At 40.6% G+C, this 18,801-nt stretch overlaps 1 protein-coding gene across 3 annotated transcripts in view; it reads right to left on the reverse strand.

Annotated features, from left to right (window-relative positions):
* Positions 1-18,801, reverse strand: part of LOC133564198 (neuropilin-2-like) — a 461,460-nt gene that overhangs the window by 238,551 nt on the left and 204,108 nt on the right. For 2 of the 3 annotated variants that reach the window (XM_061918347.1, XM_061918349.1), the window contains exon 12: positions 1,055-1,129. The exons of the other annotated variant lie outside the window; for it this stretch is intronic. In XM_061918347.1, the coding sequence (XP_061774331.1) occupies positions 1,055-1,129 (75 nt within the window). The remainder of the gene's footprint in view (positions 1-1,054; positions 1,130-18,801) is intronic. 3 annotated transcript variants of the gene reach the window in all.

Here is an 18,801-nt window from a genome sequence, read left to right on the forward strand (position 1 = left end):
CTTCCCTAGTCATCCCCTGAAAAAAACCCGCTCGGTGAACAGCGGATTTTACCAACTCCGGTGCTGACATAAGAAAAACAAACCCGTGTCCCGTATGTGACAGTAGGATGAACAAATACACTAAGGTACTAAGACTATCCATCCATCCATCCATTTTCTACCGCTTATTCCCTTCGGGGCTGCAAGCGGCGCTGGAACCTATCTCAGCTACAATCGGGCGGAAGGCGGTGTACACCCTGGACAAGTTGCTACCTCATCGCAGGGCGGTACTAAGACTAAAAATAGAGATTTCATTTGCACCCATCCATCTATCTATCCATTTTCTACCGCTTATTCCCTTTTGGGGTCGCGGGAGGCGCTGTCGCCTATCTCAGCTACAATCGGGCGGAAGGCGGGGTACACCCAGGACAAGTTGCAACCTCATCGCAGGGCGGTACGGTACTAAGTATAAAAATTGAGATTTAATTTGCACCCATGGTGGTGAAATCTATCAACCTTAGGGTGGTTAAATTGACTGTGTGTCGGTTTTAAAAGTGCTCCCCCTCTGGCCAACATATGAAATAACAAGTGTGTATAAGACATTGAAATGCGCCCCCTTTGGCCAAAATTAATTAAAAAAAAAAATTATAAATATTTGTCGTAATTTGAAGTAAATAATGAAGATTAAAAACAAATTACAAACAAAAAATAAAATAAAAAAAAAGAGCTTACCTTTTTTTATATTTGCATAGTATTTATATATTATTAGTGTTGCAAATACACATTTTTATGTATCTAGAAAGGGTGGTCCTAAAGAGGTAGGCATTTTTCTCAGGTCTCAAGAAGGTAAGAAATACAAGTGTGTGTGTGTGTGTGTGGGTGTGTGTGTGTGAGACACACAGAGCTTCATCTGGGACTTTTTGATTCCAACAGAGTTGAAAGCACTGAGACTCAGTGGTGCACAATGACATCATCGGCTTGACCTTAAGACTTAAGAGCGTGGGCATATGTGCATGTGCGCGCATGTGGAGTGTGTGTGCGTGCGTGTGTGTGTGTGTGTGTATGTATTGTTTACCAGGTCTCATTGCTGCAGTGGAATGCTCCACCCTGGGCAGAGTGGGAGTGGCCGTGTCAGGTACCGTGGTCATTTCTGTAAGAAAGACAAAACATGGGTCACACTTTCTACCATGCTTTGAGTCCTACTATCGGTTTATGATCAATTTAATTAAGTGCTTTTAATTAAAAGACAATAAAGTTTTTGTACGCCCCACTTTTCAATGAACATTTCCACTGAAAAAATGTTGCACCATTTTTTTGTAGCGTCTCAACATTGCGATTGAGTACCGATGTGCTGTTCTGTGAGTGCGACTGCAAATGAGGCCACCGATGTCAGGGCCTGACCCCAGAATGCAGAGACAGCAGCGACGTGCAGGAAAAAGTATCATGCAAAACACAAAGGTCCTGCTCTAATTAGATCTAAGTACCAGGCGCTAAACAGCGTGAGCAAACAATACGATTGCGTGTACTATTAGTGGACGTGTTGTGCGTGCTCTACTAAGACTGTGTGTACACACCATTAATTGATTAATGTGGACCCTGACTTAAGCAAGTGCAATTAAAACGTGGTGAAGGAAGAGGAAGAAAAAGAGGAAAAGAAAGAAGAGGAGAAAGAAGAAGAGGATGATGATGATAAAGAAGAAGAAAAAGCAGAAAATGGAAGATGAAGAAGAAGAGAAAGAAGAGGAAGAGGTGTAGCGTGCAAGGACGGGAGTGTCTATGCAATTGAAACGTCGTGAAGGAGGAGGAAAAAGAGGAAAAGAAAGAAGAGGAGACAAAAGAAGAAGATGATGATGGTAAAGAAGAGGAAGAAGGACAAAAAGGAAGAAGAAGATGTAGAAGAAGAAGAGAAAGAGGAGGAAGAGGTGTAGCGTGCAAGGACGGGAGTGTCTATGCAATTGAAACGTCGTGAAGGAGGAGGAAAAAGAGGAAAAGAAAGAAGAGGAGGAATAAGAAGATGATGATGGTAAAGAAGAGAAAGAAGGAGAAAAAGGAAGAAGATGTAGAAGAAGAAGAGAAAGAGGAGGAAGAGGTGTAGCGTGCAAGGACGGGAGTGTCTATGCAATTGAAACGTCGTGAAGGAGGAGGAAAAAGAGGAAAAGAAAGAAGAGGAGGAATAAGAAGATGATGATGGTAAAGAAGAGGAAGAAGGAGAAAAAGGAAGAAGATGTAGAAGAAGAAGAGAAAGAGGAGGAAGAGGTGTAGCGTGCAAGGACGGGAGTGTCTATGCAATTGAAACGTCGTGAAGGAGGAGGAAAAAGAGGAAAAGAAAGAAGAGGAGGAATAAGAAGATGATGATGGTAAAGAATAGGAAGAAGGAGAAAAAGGAAGAAGAAGATGTAGAAGAAGAAGAGAAAGAGGAGGAAGAGGTGTAGCGTGCGAGGACGGGAGTGGAAGAAGTGTTAAAAGCTGAAGATAACTGTTTTAATGACATTCAGACTTTACTTCAATCAATAACGGAGCAGCATCACCTTATCCGGAAACAACAACAAATGTGTCCCGTGAAAAAAGTGTCGGTCCGGAACTCTCTAATAACTAAAGTTCCTCGGGTGTATAATGTCAACTCACTACACCGGTATGTTTTAGCGCTTCCATAACAAGATATAAGTTAGAACTTTTCACTACTTTATATTGCAATGAGGTGGCGACTTGTCCAGGGTGTACCCAGCCTTCCGGCCAAATGCAGCTGAGATAGACTCCAGCGACCCCCCGCCACCCCAAAAGGGACAAGCGGTAGAAATGGATGGATGGATGGACTACTTTATATTAGAAATGGCAACTGTGGAGGACGAATGTCCCATAACAAGAAGATAGAGGAAAAAGAAGAACATCGACTACGGCATCGTCACAGACTACAGTGGCGGACGTGCGCTAATTTTCAGGACTTATGCAGATCCCAAATACACATCAGCAGGTACTAAAAGTCAAGAAAAGTTGGTCTTACATAATATTGCGAAACAAAACGCCAGATAATAATATTTGCCAATAGGTGCCATTTTGCGGTCCTTATACACACACCATAGTAATACTCGTATCTCTGACTACGGTAGCCGTAATGCTCCGACAATCCGTCAAGCGGTGCGGCTTCATATCTTACCGAAGTCCTACTAAAAACATTTCGACAGACATTTGAGCGCAGTGTAATGTTCTATATTCTCAATGGAACATTTAACGTTTTGGTGTTGTTTACTGGCGTCATATTTCTGTCATGTCTTGTTTGGTTACGTTCTGTTGACCTCTGGACTCTTTAAGTTCCTGTTTTTTCACTCCCTGTTTTGTCACCATGACGACCAATCAGTTCACCTGTCCTCACGACTCACACACCTGATTCATTTGAACTCACGCACCTGTTTTCAATCACCACGTCACTATTTAAGCCTGTCATTTTCTGTTGGTCGTCCTGGCGTCATTGTGTTCGTTCCATGCTCTATTCTTGTTTCATGCCAAAGTTCATGCTGTTCTTTTTTAGTCACAGTAAGTCTTGTTTGCGTTATGTTCATAGTTTATGTTAATGTTAGTTTTGTTTCTTTAGCCAAGTTGTGCCTCGGCAGTGAGCGCTTTTTGTTTGTACCTCTTTAGTCACAATTAAATCATGTTTTTACCTAAGCGCCAGGTCCCGAGTTGTCCGTCTGCCTTTCTGGGAGAACGACCCCGCAGCAAGCTGCGATCCCCCCGTCGTGACGATTTTAGTCTACATATATATCTTATGTGTGACTGCCATCTACTGGTCACACTTATCATTACACCATGTACCAAATAAAATTGCTTCGAGGTCGGTAAGCACAACCAAAATTATTCCGTACATTAGGCACAAAATCGATTTTTGAGAAAATGAAAGGATTTTAAGTGTGCCTTATAGTCTGGAAAATACAGGCAGCCCTCTAACTGTAATATGGTTTTACATGCTTTCTGCATGTAAAACTGAAGTGTGTTTTTTGTTAATATTTCTAGGTTGCGGGAACCGATAAACAGGATTTGCATATTTTCCTTGGTTGTCATTCGACCCTTTATTTACGGATTACGGCCCAAAACTCAAGTGTCCTACCACTAGAAATGGCGTACTGAGTTTTTAGTGCTGCACTACTGGCATTGAGGTCTGGCGTTTGGACAAGTCGTGCACACACACATGTACACACACACACACACGATATGATAGATGCTGCACTAACAGCGACCTTGGTGTCAGTTTGTGTATGATAAATCAAAGAGTGGTGCGAACACAAACACATCAGCTGTGGGTTTTGTCAGTGGAAGACTTTCTGGCTGCGATAATCACTTTTCCATAGTTCCTTCTTTAAACACCAGCTCCCTGGTTTACACACACGCACACACGCACACACACACACACACACACACACACACACACACACACACACACACACACACACACACACATTCTTGTATTTCATACATTCTGGAGACCTCTGAATAATGCCTACCTCTCGAGGACCACCCTTTCTCGGTATGTAAAGATTTGTATTTATAACACACACACACGCACGCACGCACACACACACACACACACACACACACACACACACACACACATTCTTGTATTTCATACATTCTGGAGACCTCTGAATAATGCCTACCTCTCGAGGACCACCCTTTCTCGGTATGTAAAGATTTGTATTTATAACACACACACACACATGCACACACACACACACACGCACGCAGGCATACACACACACATTCTTGTATTTCATACATTCTGGAGACCTCTGAATAATGCCTACCTCTTGAGGACCACCCTTTCTAGGTTTATAAAGATTTGTATTTACAACATTAATACACACACACACACACACACACACACACACACATTCTTGTATTTCATACATTCTGGAGACCTCTGAATAATGCCTACCTCTCGAGGACCACCCTTTCTCGGTATGTAAAGATTTGTTTTTATAACACACACACACACATGCACACACACACACACACACACAGGCATACACACACACACATTCTTGTATTTCATACATTCTGGAGACCTCTGAATAATGCCTACCTCTCGAGGACCACCCTTTCTCGGTATGTAAAGATTTGTTTTTATAACACACACACACACACGCACACACACACACACACACACACGCAAACACACACACACACACACATTCTTGTATTTCATACATTCTGGAGACCTCTGAATAATGCCTACCTCTCGAGGACCACCCTTTCTCGGTATGTAAAGATTTGTATTTATAACACACACACACACACACACACACACACACACGCTCTTGTATAATGCCTACCTCTCGAGGACCACCCTTTCTCGGTATGTAAAGATAACACACACACACACACACACACATTCTTGTATTTCATACATTCTGGAGACCTCTGAATAATGCCTACCTCTCGAGGACCACCCTTTCTAGGTTTATAAAGATTTGTATTTACAACATTAATATACACACACACACACACACACACACACACACACACACACACACGCACGCACGCACGCACGCACGCAGGCATACACACACACATTCTTGTATTTCATACATTCTGGAGACCTCTGAATAATGCCTACCTCTCCAGGACCACCCTTTCTCGGTATGTAAAGATAATACACACACACACACACACACATTCTGAAGACCTCTGAATAATGCCTACCTCTCGAGGACCACCCTTTCTCGGTATGTAAAGATAACACACACGCACACACACACACACACACACACATTCTTGTATTTCATACATTCTGGAGACCTCTGAATATACCTACCTCTCGAGGACCACCCTTTCTAGGTTTATAAAGATTTGTATTTACAACATTAATATACACACAAACACACACACACGCACGCAGGCATACACACACACATTCTTGTATTTCATACATTCTGGAGACCTGTGAGTAATGCCTACCTCTCGAGGACCACCCTTTCTCGGTATGTAAAGATAACACACACACACACACACACACACATTCTTGTATTTCATACATTCTGGAGACCTCTGAATATACCTACCTCTCGAGGACCACCCTTTCTAGGTTTATAAAGATTTGTATTTACAACATTAATATACACACACACACACACACACGCACGCACGCACGCACGCACGCACGCACGCACGCACGCACGCAGGCATACACACACACATTCTGGTATTTCATACATTCTGGAGACCTCTGAGTAATGCCTACCTCTCGAGGACCACCCTTTCTCGGTATGTAAAGATTTGTATTTATAACACACACACACACACACACACACACACGCACACACACACACACACACACACACACAGACACACCTTATTTGTTACCTTCTTGAGACCTCTGAAAATGCCTACCTCTTGAGAACCACCCTTTCCAGTTATACAAAGATTCGTATTTACAACATTAATAATATATACCATCCATCCATTTTTTACCGCTTATTCCCTTTGGGGTCACGGGGGGCGCTGGTGCCTATCTCAGCTACAATCGGGCGGAATGCAGCGTACACCCTGGACATGTCGCCACCTCATCGCAGTAATAATATATACTTAGTATGCAAATATAAAAAAAGTTTGTTGGGACAAATGACCTGGAATTTCACAACACAATGGTCACAATTTAGAAACTTGTGGCCAGATGAAGCCATCAGGACCACATGGTCAATATCAACATTTTAAGTTTTTAGATGTAGATGATAGGTGCACAGTGCAATATCTAGACCTCTATCTGGTAATTAAATGTTTCTAATATGCCGAGGGTCAGAAAACACCCTGAAAATGGCCCCCCGGGCTGCACTTTGCGCACCCCATGCAGTACCTGTACTAACAGACACTGACCCCCAAACAGCGGATCAGATATCCACCCAGGATAAGTAACTCCCAGCAGCCGACGTTAAGCTCTTTTAATTTGGTGCCCTTTACCTGGGTAATTAGCCCCCTGTGTGGAGGGGGAGTGGGCGGGGGAGAGTGAAGGGCAGACATGAAAACAACAATTCATGTTGCTCACTCTCACTTCCCAAATTAATGACCACACACGGCGTTTGTCAACTCTCTTTTCCATCCCCGCTTTATCGACTCGGGCCTCCTACTGGACCTACCTATCGCTTTTTTAACTTGCATTCCTATAACCTCCGTTCCTATAACCTCCGTCACACCGGTATAGCTCGGTTGGTAGAGCGGCCGTGCCAGCAACTTGAGGGTTGCAGGTTCGATTCCCGCTTCCGCCATCCTAGTCACTGCCGTTGTGTCCTTGGGCAAGACACTTTACCCACCTGCTCCCAGTGCCACCCACACTGGTTTAAATGTAACTCAGATATTGGGGTTCACTATGTAAAGCGCTTTGAGTCATTAGAGAAAAAGCGCTATATGAATATCATTCACTTCACTTTTCTATCACGTTGCCCCTGGCGACATTCTAACTGGTCTGGCATGATTGTTTCCTTCTTTTATATTTCATCTTAATTCTCCCGTTAAGGGATCCTTTTGGAAACCCCCAAATTTGTCATGTTTCAGGTGTCAGGTAAACCGCAATGAATGGGACCAATTAAAAGGGAACTGCACTTTTCTGGGGGGGGTGGGGAGTGAGGTGAATTATTTTTATATAGCGCTTTTCTCAAGTGACTCAAAGCGCTTTACATAGTGAAACCCAATATCTAAGTTACATTTAAACCAGTGTGGGTGGCACTGGGAGCAGGTGGGTAAAGTGTCTTGCCCAAGGACACAACGGCAGTGACTAGGATGGCACAAGCGGGAATCGAACCTGCAACCCTCAAGTTGCTGGCACGGCCACTCTACCAACCGAGCTATGCCGCCTCGGGGGGTTGTGTGTCTATAATTCACAATATTTTTGTAAGTCAAGAACATATGTTTTTCTATTTTTTATGTATTCTAAATCTTAAATAAATATAGCAAAAGTCAGCTAACAGAGGAGACAATGGAGGTCGCTCTATTCCAGTGGTCCCCAACCTTATTTTATCTGCGGACCGGTCAACGCTTAATTATTAGTCCCGCGGCCTGGCGGGGGTTTGGGGGGAATCTTTTTTTTTTCTTTGTCATGAAAAAGGGAGGTTTTTGTGGTTGGTGCACTAATTGTAAGTGTATTTTTTTTTTATGTTGATTTAATAAAAAAAAAAATATTATTTTTTTTCAAAAAATAAAAATTAATAAAGAATTCTTCTGCGCCCCGGTACCAATCGGGCCACCACGGCCCGGTGGTTTGGGACCACTGCTCTATTCCACCAAAAAAAGCGCTTTATATGTAATGTAGTATCCGTCACATTCATAACAACATGTAATATTTATGTATTTTGCTCATTTTATACATACGGCTGCGTATTAATTTCAAAGACGCACTACAATGTTCACATTTTTTTTAACAACAACAACACAACTACTCATAGCAGACTTCGTGTGAGACAACAAAGACTACTTTGGGACAAATAATGATCCATAACCTTATATTTTTGAGCCTGAATATAAGGAGGATGAGCTATAAGTTTTAGAAGCTGTGTGCTATGGTTAAGTACTAAACAGGAAATTGGTCTGGCTTGATTATTTCCTTCTTTTATATTTCATCTTAATTCTCCCATTAAGGGATCCTTTTGGACGCTAATAAGCTAAGGTCTTCTTACAGTATCGAAATGAGTGAATAGGCCCACTTCCTGGGTGGATCTCGTGTGAGAAGAAAGTGGGGGGGGGTTTAACATTTTGCAATGCAGTGCGCTGGAAATGACAGAAAAGCACCCCTCTGCATAGAAACTGACGCTGTGGTCAAAGTTGGAATTGAGCGCACACTTTTAGATATCCCAACATTCTAAAACTGAAACCCCCAAATTTGTCATGTTTCAGGTGTCAGGTAAACGGCAATGAATAGGACCAAGTTAATTATCTTCGTACTGTACAACCAATTAAAGGGTAACTGCCCTTTTTTTTGGGGAGGGGGGGCGCTGAGGGTATTTGTTTCAAATTTACAATCCTTTTGTAGAACAATAACATTTATGTTTTTCTTTTATATAAATGTAGCAAAAGTCAGCTAACAACGGAAATCGCTGTATTCCGTTGATAAAACACTATATATACACACAGTATATAAAAATGTAGTATCCGTCACATTCATAACAACATGTAATAGTTACGTATTTTGCATCACAACGTTCGCTTTTCCCTCAAACAACAACAACACAACTATTCAAAGCAGACTTCATGTGAGACAACAAAGACTACTTTGGAACAAATGAAGATGCATAACCTTATATTTTTGAGCCTGAGTATAAGGAGGATGATCTATAGGTTGTAGAAGCTGAGTGCTACGGGTAAGTAATCAACAAGAAATAAAAACTACGAACAAAATAAAACAATCACTTACTGTACAATGTCTGCTGTCAGTGGGAATGCAGACTGATGGGACGTTTATGTCTTCCCGTTTACGTGAAGAATGAATCATAATCCTTACACAGGTTTAAAAAAAAAGGGCCGTATTTTAACGTCTTTTTGTATTTTTCTCAACATCTACGAGTATAAATTGGATGTCAAAGTTGACCAACTTCTCGGTTTATGTCCACAACCTTCCACTATCCAGGTGAGAGGCATGGTTTATAATCTAGAACTAACTTTCACCAACTCAGAGGCTATGCAGCAGCTCAACATATCAATTTAGCAGCATAAGCTAGTTAGCTCAGCTAAAATTAATTTGTCTGCGTTAGCACTTGTAATAACAATATCCTTAAAACTTGTTTGATATTCACATTACGACATGTGACTGGAGTATTCTTGGTGGTTTTTGGATGATCTTTAGAGGGCTTTATGGGCGCAGTTGTCAAAACTTGGACTATGAGGTGGTTGTTTTCCCGAGATGCAAGTGAATTTGGACCGGAGATGGCATGAAGGTAAAGACATCTTTTATTTTAACACTATAACTGCACAAAAAAAAGCAAAAAAAAAGGCGCGCACAATGGCGGTACAAAAACTCGCCCTAAGGCAAAACTACGAACATAAAACAAAAACTTGCACTGTGGCATAAATAACGAGAAAACCTACTTGGAACAACGAGAACGGGACATGGATTATTGGCATGGATTACAAGGTACGTAGCAGGTGATGGAGGGTGATGTTGCCAGAATGAACAACAGAAACAGACAGGCTTAAATAATACTGTGGCTATTAGTGAAAACAGGTGTGAGACGTGAGGACAGGCGGAAACTAATGGGTAGTCATGGTGACAAAACAAACCAGGAAGTGCAAAAACAGGAACTGAGAGGCCAAAAAACAAACAGAACATGACTAAAATAAAACATAATCACATAGACATGACAGCAGTAGAGTACCCCCTGTTGTCTGCGTTGTTAGCCACCTCCGACTTGCAATATTTTATGATTTAGAATGCGTAAACAAAAGAAAAACACGCGTTCTTGTCTTACATAGGGATTGTAAATGATAGGCAAAACTCCCAAAAAGTGCAGTTCTCCTTCAAAGTATGAGACTGAAGGTGTTTAGTCCTCACACACACACACTTTCACACAAACACACACACACACTTTCACACACACACACAGTTTAGGGCCTATTGTAAAGCTGCCGAGTAAGCAGAAACAGAGAGATGAAAACTGTTCAATTATGTAAAGAGCTCTGGGAATAAATCTACCTCTGTCTCTATATATATGCATGTGTGTGTGTGTGTGTGTGTGTGTGTGTGTGTGTGAGAAAGAAAGCGAGAATCGTGTGAATACTTGAATTGTTGGTGACCTGGTGCCTGGCAGGGGGGATTTCCTCCATTTAACGACTCACCAACAGACTCAACCTCTGTTTTTTTGCATGGCACTTTGGAAATAAGCGAGTACAAATGCCAGCTACGTTCGAGAATGGCAAGCACGCACAAAATGTACCGTAGCTTAAAGTTTTAGTCATGTTCTGTTTGTTTTTTGGCCACTCAGTTCTTGTTTTTGCACTTCCTGGTTTGTTTTGTCACCGTGACAACCCATTAGTTTCCACCTGTCCTCATGTCTCACACCTGTTTTCACTGATCACCACAGTATTATTTAAGCCTGTCTGTTTCTGTTGTTCATTCTGGCAACATCACCCTCCATCACCTGCTACGCACCTTGTAATCCATGCCAATGATCCATGGCTTGTTACGTTCCAAGTAAGTTTTCTTGTTATTTATGCCACAGTGCAAGTTTTTGTTTTATGTTCATAGTTTTGCCTTAGTGCGAGTTTTGTTTTCACAGCCAAATTTTTGTACCGCCCTTGTGCGCGCCTTTTTTTGTGCAGTTATAGTGTTAAAATAAAAGATGTCTTTACTTTCGTTAAAGTACCAATGATTGTCACACACACACTACTGTAGATGTGGCAAAATTATTCTCTGCATTTGACCCATCACCCTTGATCAAACCCTGGGAGGTGAGGGGAGCAGTGAGCAGCAGTGGTGGCCGCGCCCGGGAATAATTTTTAGTGATTTAACCCCCAATTCCAACCCTTGATGCTGAGTGCCAAGCAGGGAGGTAATGGGTCCCATTTTTATAGTCTTTGGTATGACTCGGCCGGGATTTGAACTCACGACCTACCGATCTCAGGGCGGACACTCTAAACACTGAGTAGGTATGCCATCTCCGGTCCAAGTTCACTTGCATCCCGGGAAAACAACCACCTCATAGTCCAAGTTTTGACAACTATAAGCTGCAGATATACACTATATTGCCAAAAGTATTTGGCCACCCATCCAAATGATGATAATCAGCTGTCCTAATGTATACAATCAAGCACTTAGGCATGGAGACTGTTTCCACAAGCATTTGTGAACGAATGGGCCGCTTTCAGTTTTTTCCAGCGTGGAACTGTCATAGGATGCCACCTGTGCAACAAATCCAGCCGTGAAATGTGTTCCTAAATATTCCAAAGTCAACTTTATTATAGCAAAAGTAACGATTTTGGGAACAACAGCAACTCAGCCACCTAATGGTAGTGGTAGTAAACTGACAGAGAGGGGTCAGCGGATGCTGAAGCGCATAGTGCAAAGACTTCCTGCACGGTCAGTTGCTACAGAGCTCCAAAATTCATGTGAGCGTAGAATGAGCCCACGTACAGTACGCAGAGAGCTTCGTGGAATGGGTTTTCATGGCCGAGCAGCTGCATCTAAGCCATACATCACCAAGTCCAATGCAAAGCGTGGGATGCAGTGCCACATTTAATAAAATCAATAAAATAAATATATATAGAGACATACTGTAATAACTTGGAAATAAATAGCGAATATTAAAAAATAATTACAAACAAAAAAATAAATAAATAAAAAAAATTACTAAAAGCTTACCTTTTTTATATTTGCATAGTATGTATATATTAGTAATGTTGTAAATACAAATCATTACATATCTAGAAAGGGTGGTCCCAAAAAGGTAGGATTTTTCAAATTGACTGTGTTGGTTTTAAAAGTGCTCCCCCTTTGGTCAACATATGAAATAACAAGTGTGTGTAAGAAATTAAAATGTGCACCCTTTGGCCACAATTAATAAAATAAATATATATAGAGAGACATACTGTAATAACTTGGAAGTAAATAGTGAATATTAAAAAATAATTACAAAAACAAAACTGTACTAAAAGCTTACCTTTTTTATATTTGCATAGTACGTATACATTAGTAATGTTGTAAATACACATCATTACATGTCTAGAAAGGGTGGTCCCAAAAACATAGGATTTTTCAAATTGACTGTGTGTTGGTTTTAAAAGTGCTCCCCCTCTGGTCAACATATGAAATAACAAGTGTGTGTAACAAATTGAAATGCGCCCCCTTTGGCCACAATTAATAAAATAAATGTATATAGAGACATACAGTAATAACTTAAACTAAATGGTGAATATTAAAAAATAATTACAAACAAAAAAATTAAAATAAATAAAAAACTGTACTAAAAGCTTACCTTTTTTATATTTGCACAGTATGTATATATTAGTAATGTTGTAAATACAAATCATTACATATCTAGAAAGGGTGGTCCCAAAAAGGTAGGATTTTTCAAATGGACTATGTTGGTTTTAAAAGTGCTCCCCCTCTGGTCAACATATGAAATAACAAGTGTGTGTAAAAAATTGAAATGCGCCCCTTTTGGCCACAGTTAATAAATATATATCAATATATATAGAGACATACTGTAATAACTTGGAAGTAAATAGTGAAGATTAAAAGATAATAACAAATTTTTTTTTACTAAAAGCTAACCTTTTTTATATTTGCATAGTATGTATATACTAGTAATGTTGTAAATACGAATTATTACATATCTAGAAAGGGTGGTCCCAAAAAGGTAGGATTTTTCAAATTGAGTGTGTGTTGGTTTTCATATGTTTGGTCAACATATGAAATAAGTGTGTGTAACATATTGAAATGCGCCCCTTTTGGCCACAATTAATAAAATCAATGAAATAAATATATATCGAGACATACTGTAATAACCTAAACTAAATGGTGAATATTAAAAAATAATTACAAAAAAAAAACTGTACTAAAAGCTTACCTTTTTTATATTTGCATAGTATGTATATATTATAAATGTTGTAAATACAAATCATTACATATCTAGAAAGGGTGGTCCCAAAAAGGTAGGATTTTTCAAATTGACTGTGTGTTGGTTCTAAAAATGCTTCCCCTTTGGTCAACATATGAAATAACAAGTGTGTGTAAGAAATTGAAATGCGCCCCCTTTGGCCACAATTATTAAAATCAATAAAATAAATATATATCGAGACATACTGTAATAACCTAAACTAAATGGTGAATATTAAAAAATAATTACAAAAAAAAAATGTACTAAAAGCTTACCTTTTTTATATTTGCATAGTATGTATATATTAGTAATGTTGTAAATACAAATCATTACATATCTAGAAAGGGTGGTCCCAAAAAGGTAGGAATCTTCAAATTGACTGTGTGTTGGTTTTAAAAGTGCTCCCCCTTTGGTCAACAAATGAAATAACAAGTGTGTGTAAGAAATTGAAATGCGCCCCCTTTGGCCACAATTAATAAAATAAATATATATAGAGACATACTGTAATAACTTAAACTAAATGGTGAATATTAAAAAATAATTACAAAAAAAAAAACTGTACTAAAAGCTTACCTTTTTTATATTTGCATAGTATGTACATATTATAAATGTTGTAAATACAAATCATTACATATCTAGAAAGGGTGGTCCCAAAAAGGTAGGATTTTTCAAATTGACTGTGTGTTGGTTTTAAAAATGCTTCCCCTTTGGTCAACATATGAAATAACAAGTGTGTGTAAGAAATTGAAATGCGCCCCTTTTGGGCACATTTAATAAAATCAATAAAATAAATATATATCGAGACATACTGTAGTAACTTAAACTAAATGGTGAAGATTAAAAAATAATAACAAACAAAAAATAAATAAATAAATGTACTAAAAGCTAACATTTTTTATATTTGCATAGTACGTATATATTAGTAATGTTATAAATACGAATCATTACATATCTAGAAAGGGTGGTCCCAAAAAGGTAGGCATTTTTCGGGGGTCTCAAGAAGGTCAGAAATGCAACAATGTGTGTGTGTGGCAGAGAAGGGAGTGATTACAGGCTGGTGATGAAGAGGGAATGTAAGGGAGGTGCAGGCTGATGGAGCGGGTGAAGCCCCACACACACACACACACACACACACACACACACTCCACCTCCTACCCTGACAGCAGTTTTTCCATTCCCAGCCATGTTTACACCTGCTGGTGTACAACTCGTGGCATCGTCGACGTGACACTGCATGGAATCTGCTTCAGGCTGCAGTCTACATAAGCACCTGGCAAACTCTGACTCCTCGACTTAAAGAGGAAGCACTCTTTGTCGTTGCAAGGACCCTCAAGGAGCAACACAAGACTGTGGCAATCCTGATCGAAAACCATTTTGTCTCAACGTTCCAGCCCTCAAGTGTCCTCCCGATTACATTGCAGCTCTCACTATTTACTCAAAACAATTATGTAAACAGATAAGTTAAAGTAGCAATGAATGTCACACACAAACTAATGTGGTGAAATCTGTCTTCTGCATTCGATCCATCTCCTTGATCACCCCCTGGGAGGTGAGGGGAGCAGTGAGCAGCAGCGATGCCACGCCCGAGAATAATTTTTTGATGATTTAACCCCCCAATTCCAACCCTTGATGCTGAGTGCCAAGCAGGGAGGTAATGGGTTCCATTTTTGTAGTCTTTGGTATGACTCGGCCGGGGGTTTCAACTCACAACCTACCGATCTCAGGGCAGACACTCTAACCACTGAGTAGGTATGCCATCTCCGTTCCAAGATCACTTGCATCCCGGGAAAACAACCACCTCATAGTCCAAGTTTTGACAACTATAAGCTGCAGATATACACTATATTGCCAAAAGTATTTGGCCACCCATCCAAATGATGAAGAATCAGCTGTCCTAATGTATACAATCAAGCACTTAGGCATGGAGACTGTTTCCACAAGCATTTGTGAAACAATGGGCAGTTTTCAGTGATTTCCAGCGTAAAACTGTCATAGGATGCCACCTGTGCAACAAATCCAGCCGTGAAATTTGTTCCTTAATATTCCAAAGTCAACTTTGTTATAGCAAAAGTGACGATTTTGGGAACAACAGCAACTCAGCCACCTAATGGTAGTGGTAGTAAACTGACAGAGAGGGGTCAGCGGATGCTGAAGCGCATAGTGCAAAGACTTCCTGCACGGTCAGTACCACTAGGCCACCGAGTAGGTTGGAGACAATTAAGGTATGTAAATAAACGTTTACAGAATATTCCTGTATAATTAATTTTACAACGTACCGTATTTCTTTGAATTGCCGCCGGGGCGCTAATTACTCCGGCGTTTACCAAAGGCATGCGGTAAAGGCAAGCATGCGCTAATTATTTTAAAACCTCTTCTCACTCTGGCACTTACCAAAGGCATGCGGTAAATTTAAGCCTGCGCTTATAAATTTGAGTGTGATGTAAGGATACCATCATGAAAAGCACATTTAATAAAAAAAACATTATTATGGTCTTACCTTTACTTATAAATGAAGTCCATGCGCAGCTCCTTCTGATCAAAAGCATCGATAACTTGTTTATAGAAGTCTTCCTTATCTTTCTTCAGTTTTAAAAGTCTCTCTGTCTCGATGGAGATCTTCCTTTATTACCTCCTGCTTCGATTGAAAGTCCAGTTTAGAAAACGTGTTTTATTTTAGATATGTAATCCTCCATGTTAAAAGTGCAAGCGAGAAGAAAAAATAAACGATCGCTGCTCACTCTTGCTGCTTGTTGTCACTTCTTCTGCAGCCGAGGATCACTAGCGCCCCTCTACCACCAGGAGGCGGGAGTCATTTAATGACTCATATTTGACACACGCAGCTACGGTGTATTAATAAAACATAGCTGCTTGCTGTTCTTTTTAGCATATTCAATAGCTTGGACCTTAAATCCTACTGAATAGCTCTTAATCTTCTTCCCTTTATGCATTTTCAAATGATTGAAATCAGCCTCCTCCATTTTGAAAATGATGACAGGTGAAGTGTCACTCGTGACGTGACGAGTTTGACCCGGCGGAAATTCTAGACATGCGCTAATAAAAATAATGTTTTGCAAAACGAGTTTGACCCGGCGTTAATCCTTAGCCGGCGGTAATGCTAAGCATGCGCTAATTATTTTGCGAAACGAGTTTGACCCAGCAGTAATTCTAGTCAGGCGCATACTATATACCTGGCGGCAATTCAAGGAAATACAGGTATATCTGCAGTTTATAGTCTGGTGCGGCTAATTAATAAAAAACATAATCCCCCCCCCACAAATTTAGTCCGGAAAATACAGTAGATGTTCATGTTTATCATTTTTTGTAGACGATGGGCCAAAAGCGATGATGTACAAACCCCGTTTCCATATGAGTTGGGAAACTGTGTTAAATGTAAATATAAACAGAATACTATGATTTGATGATCATTTTCAACCCTTTTTCAGTTGAATATGCTACAAAGACAACATATTTGATGTTCAAACTGATCAACATTTTTTGTATCAGAAACCGACATCAATCTCTAAAGGATATCACCAAAAATGGTCAGTCTTTCACAAGAAAGGATGGGGCGAGGTACACCCCTTTGTCCACAACTGTGTGAGCAAATATTCAAAACAATTTAAGAACAACGTTTCTCAAAGTGCAATTGCAAGAAATTTAGGGATTTCAACATCTACGGTCCGTAATATCATCAAAAGGTTCAGAGAATCTGGAGAAATCACCCCACGTAAGCGGCATGGCCGGAAACCAACATTGAATGACCGTGATCTTCGATATCTCCGACGGCACTGTATCAAAAACCGACATCAATCTCTAAAGGATATCACCACATGGGCTCAGGAACACTTCAGAAAACCACTGTCACTAAATACAGTTGGTCGCTACATCTGTAAGTGCAAGTTAAAGCTCTACTATGCAAAGCGAAAGCCATTTATCAACAACATCCAGAAACGCCGCCGGCTTATCTGGGCCCGAGATCATCTAATATGGACTGATGCAAAGTGGAAAAGTGTTCTGTGGTCTGACGAGTCCACTTTTCAAATTGTTTTTGGAAATATTCGACATCGTGTCATCCGGACCAAAGGGGAAACAAACCATCCAGACTGTTATCGACGCAAAGTTGAAAAGCCAGCATCTGTGATGGTATGGGGGTGCACTAGTGCCCAAGGCATGGGTAACTTACACATCTGTGAAGGCACCATTAATGCTGAAAGGTACATACAGGTTTTGGAACAACATACGCTGCCATCTAAGCACTGTTTTTTTCATGGACGCCCCTGCTTATTTCAGCAAGACAATGCCAAGCCACATTCAGCACGCGTTACAACAGCGTGGCTTCGTAAAAAAAAAATGTGGGTACTTTCCTGAGCTGCCTGCAGTCCAGACCTGTCTCCCATTGAAAATGTGCGGCGCATTATGAAGCGTAAAATACGACAGCGGAGACCCCGGACTGTTGAACGACTGAAGCTCTACATAAAACAAGAATGGGAAAGAATTCCACTTTCAAAGCTTCAACAATTAGTCTCCTCAGTTCCCAAACGTTTATTGAGTGTTGTTAAAAGAAAAGGTGATGTAACACAGTGGTGAACATGCCCTTTCCCAACTACTTTGGCACGTGTTGCAGCCATGATACTCTAAGTTAATTATTATTTGCAAAAATAAATAAAGTTTATGAGTTTGAACATCAAATATCTTGTCTTTGTAGTGCATTCAACTGAATATGGGTTGAAAATGATTTGCCATCATTGTATTCCGTTTATATTTACAACTAACACAATTTCCCAACTCATATGGAAACAGGAAAGAGGTACTTTACGAGGTATAGCAAGTAGTTGAGAAGGCGCCCATGTTGTAAAAAGTAGCGTCCTATGCCAGAGGGAACAAACAGGCCCTAGTTAAGGAAGTAATAAGCAACAATTATGTTTGCTGCGGGACTCTCCCGAGAGTGGTGACGCACAATTACCCCCAACACACACGTGCAGCCAGAGAAGCCGGGGCCCACGAATGAATGTGAAAAACGGTGTGTGGCAAAGTTGTTAGCGCTTCACGCGGCGCTGAAGCCCAGATAACGATACGGCGTTGGCGCTGATTCTTGCGGCGTCAGCAGCTGGATTTGTAAACAATACACTTCAGAGCGTTGGGCTCTGCAAGGCCGAGCACGCACCGGCAACCGCCAAGGCTGCGCTTTGGAGCAAACGTGGTCTTGTTTGAAATCTGCAGACTTGTGTGTCGTCGAAGAGTTCCACTCAACTTG

The sequence above is a fragment of the Nerophis ophidion genome, linkage group LG13 (assembly GCF_033978795.1).
Source record: "Nerophis ophidion isolate RoL-2023_Sa linkage group LG13, RoL_Noph_v1.0, whole genome shotgun sequence".
In the NCBI taxonomy this organism is placed as follows: domain Eukaryota; kingdom Metazoa; phylum Chordata; class Actinopteri; order Syngnathiformes; family Syngnathidae; genus Nerophis; species Nerophis ophidion.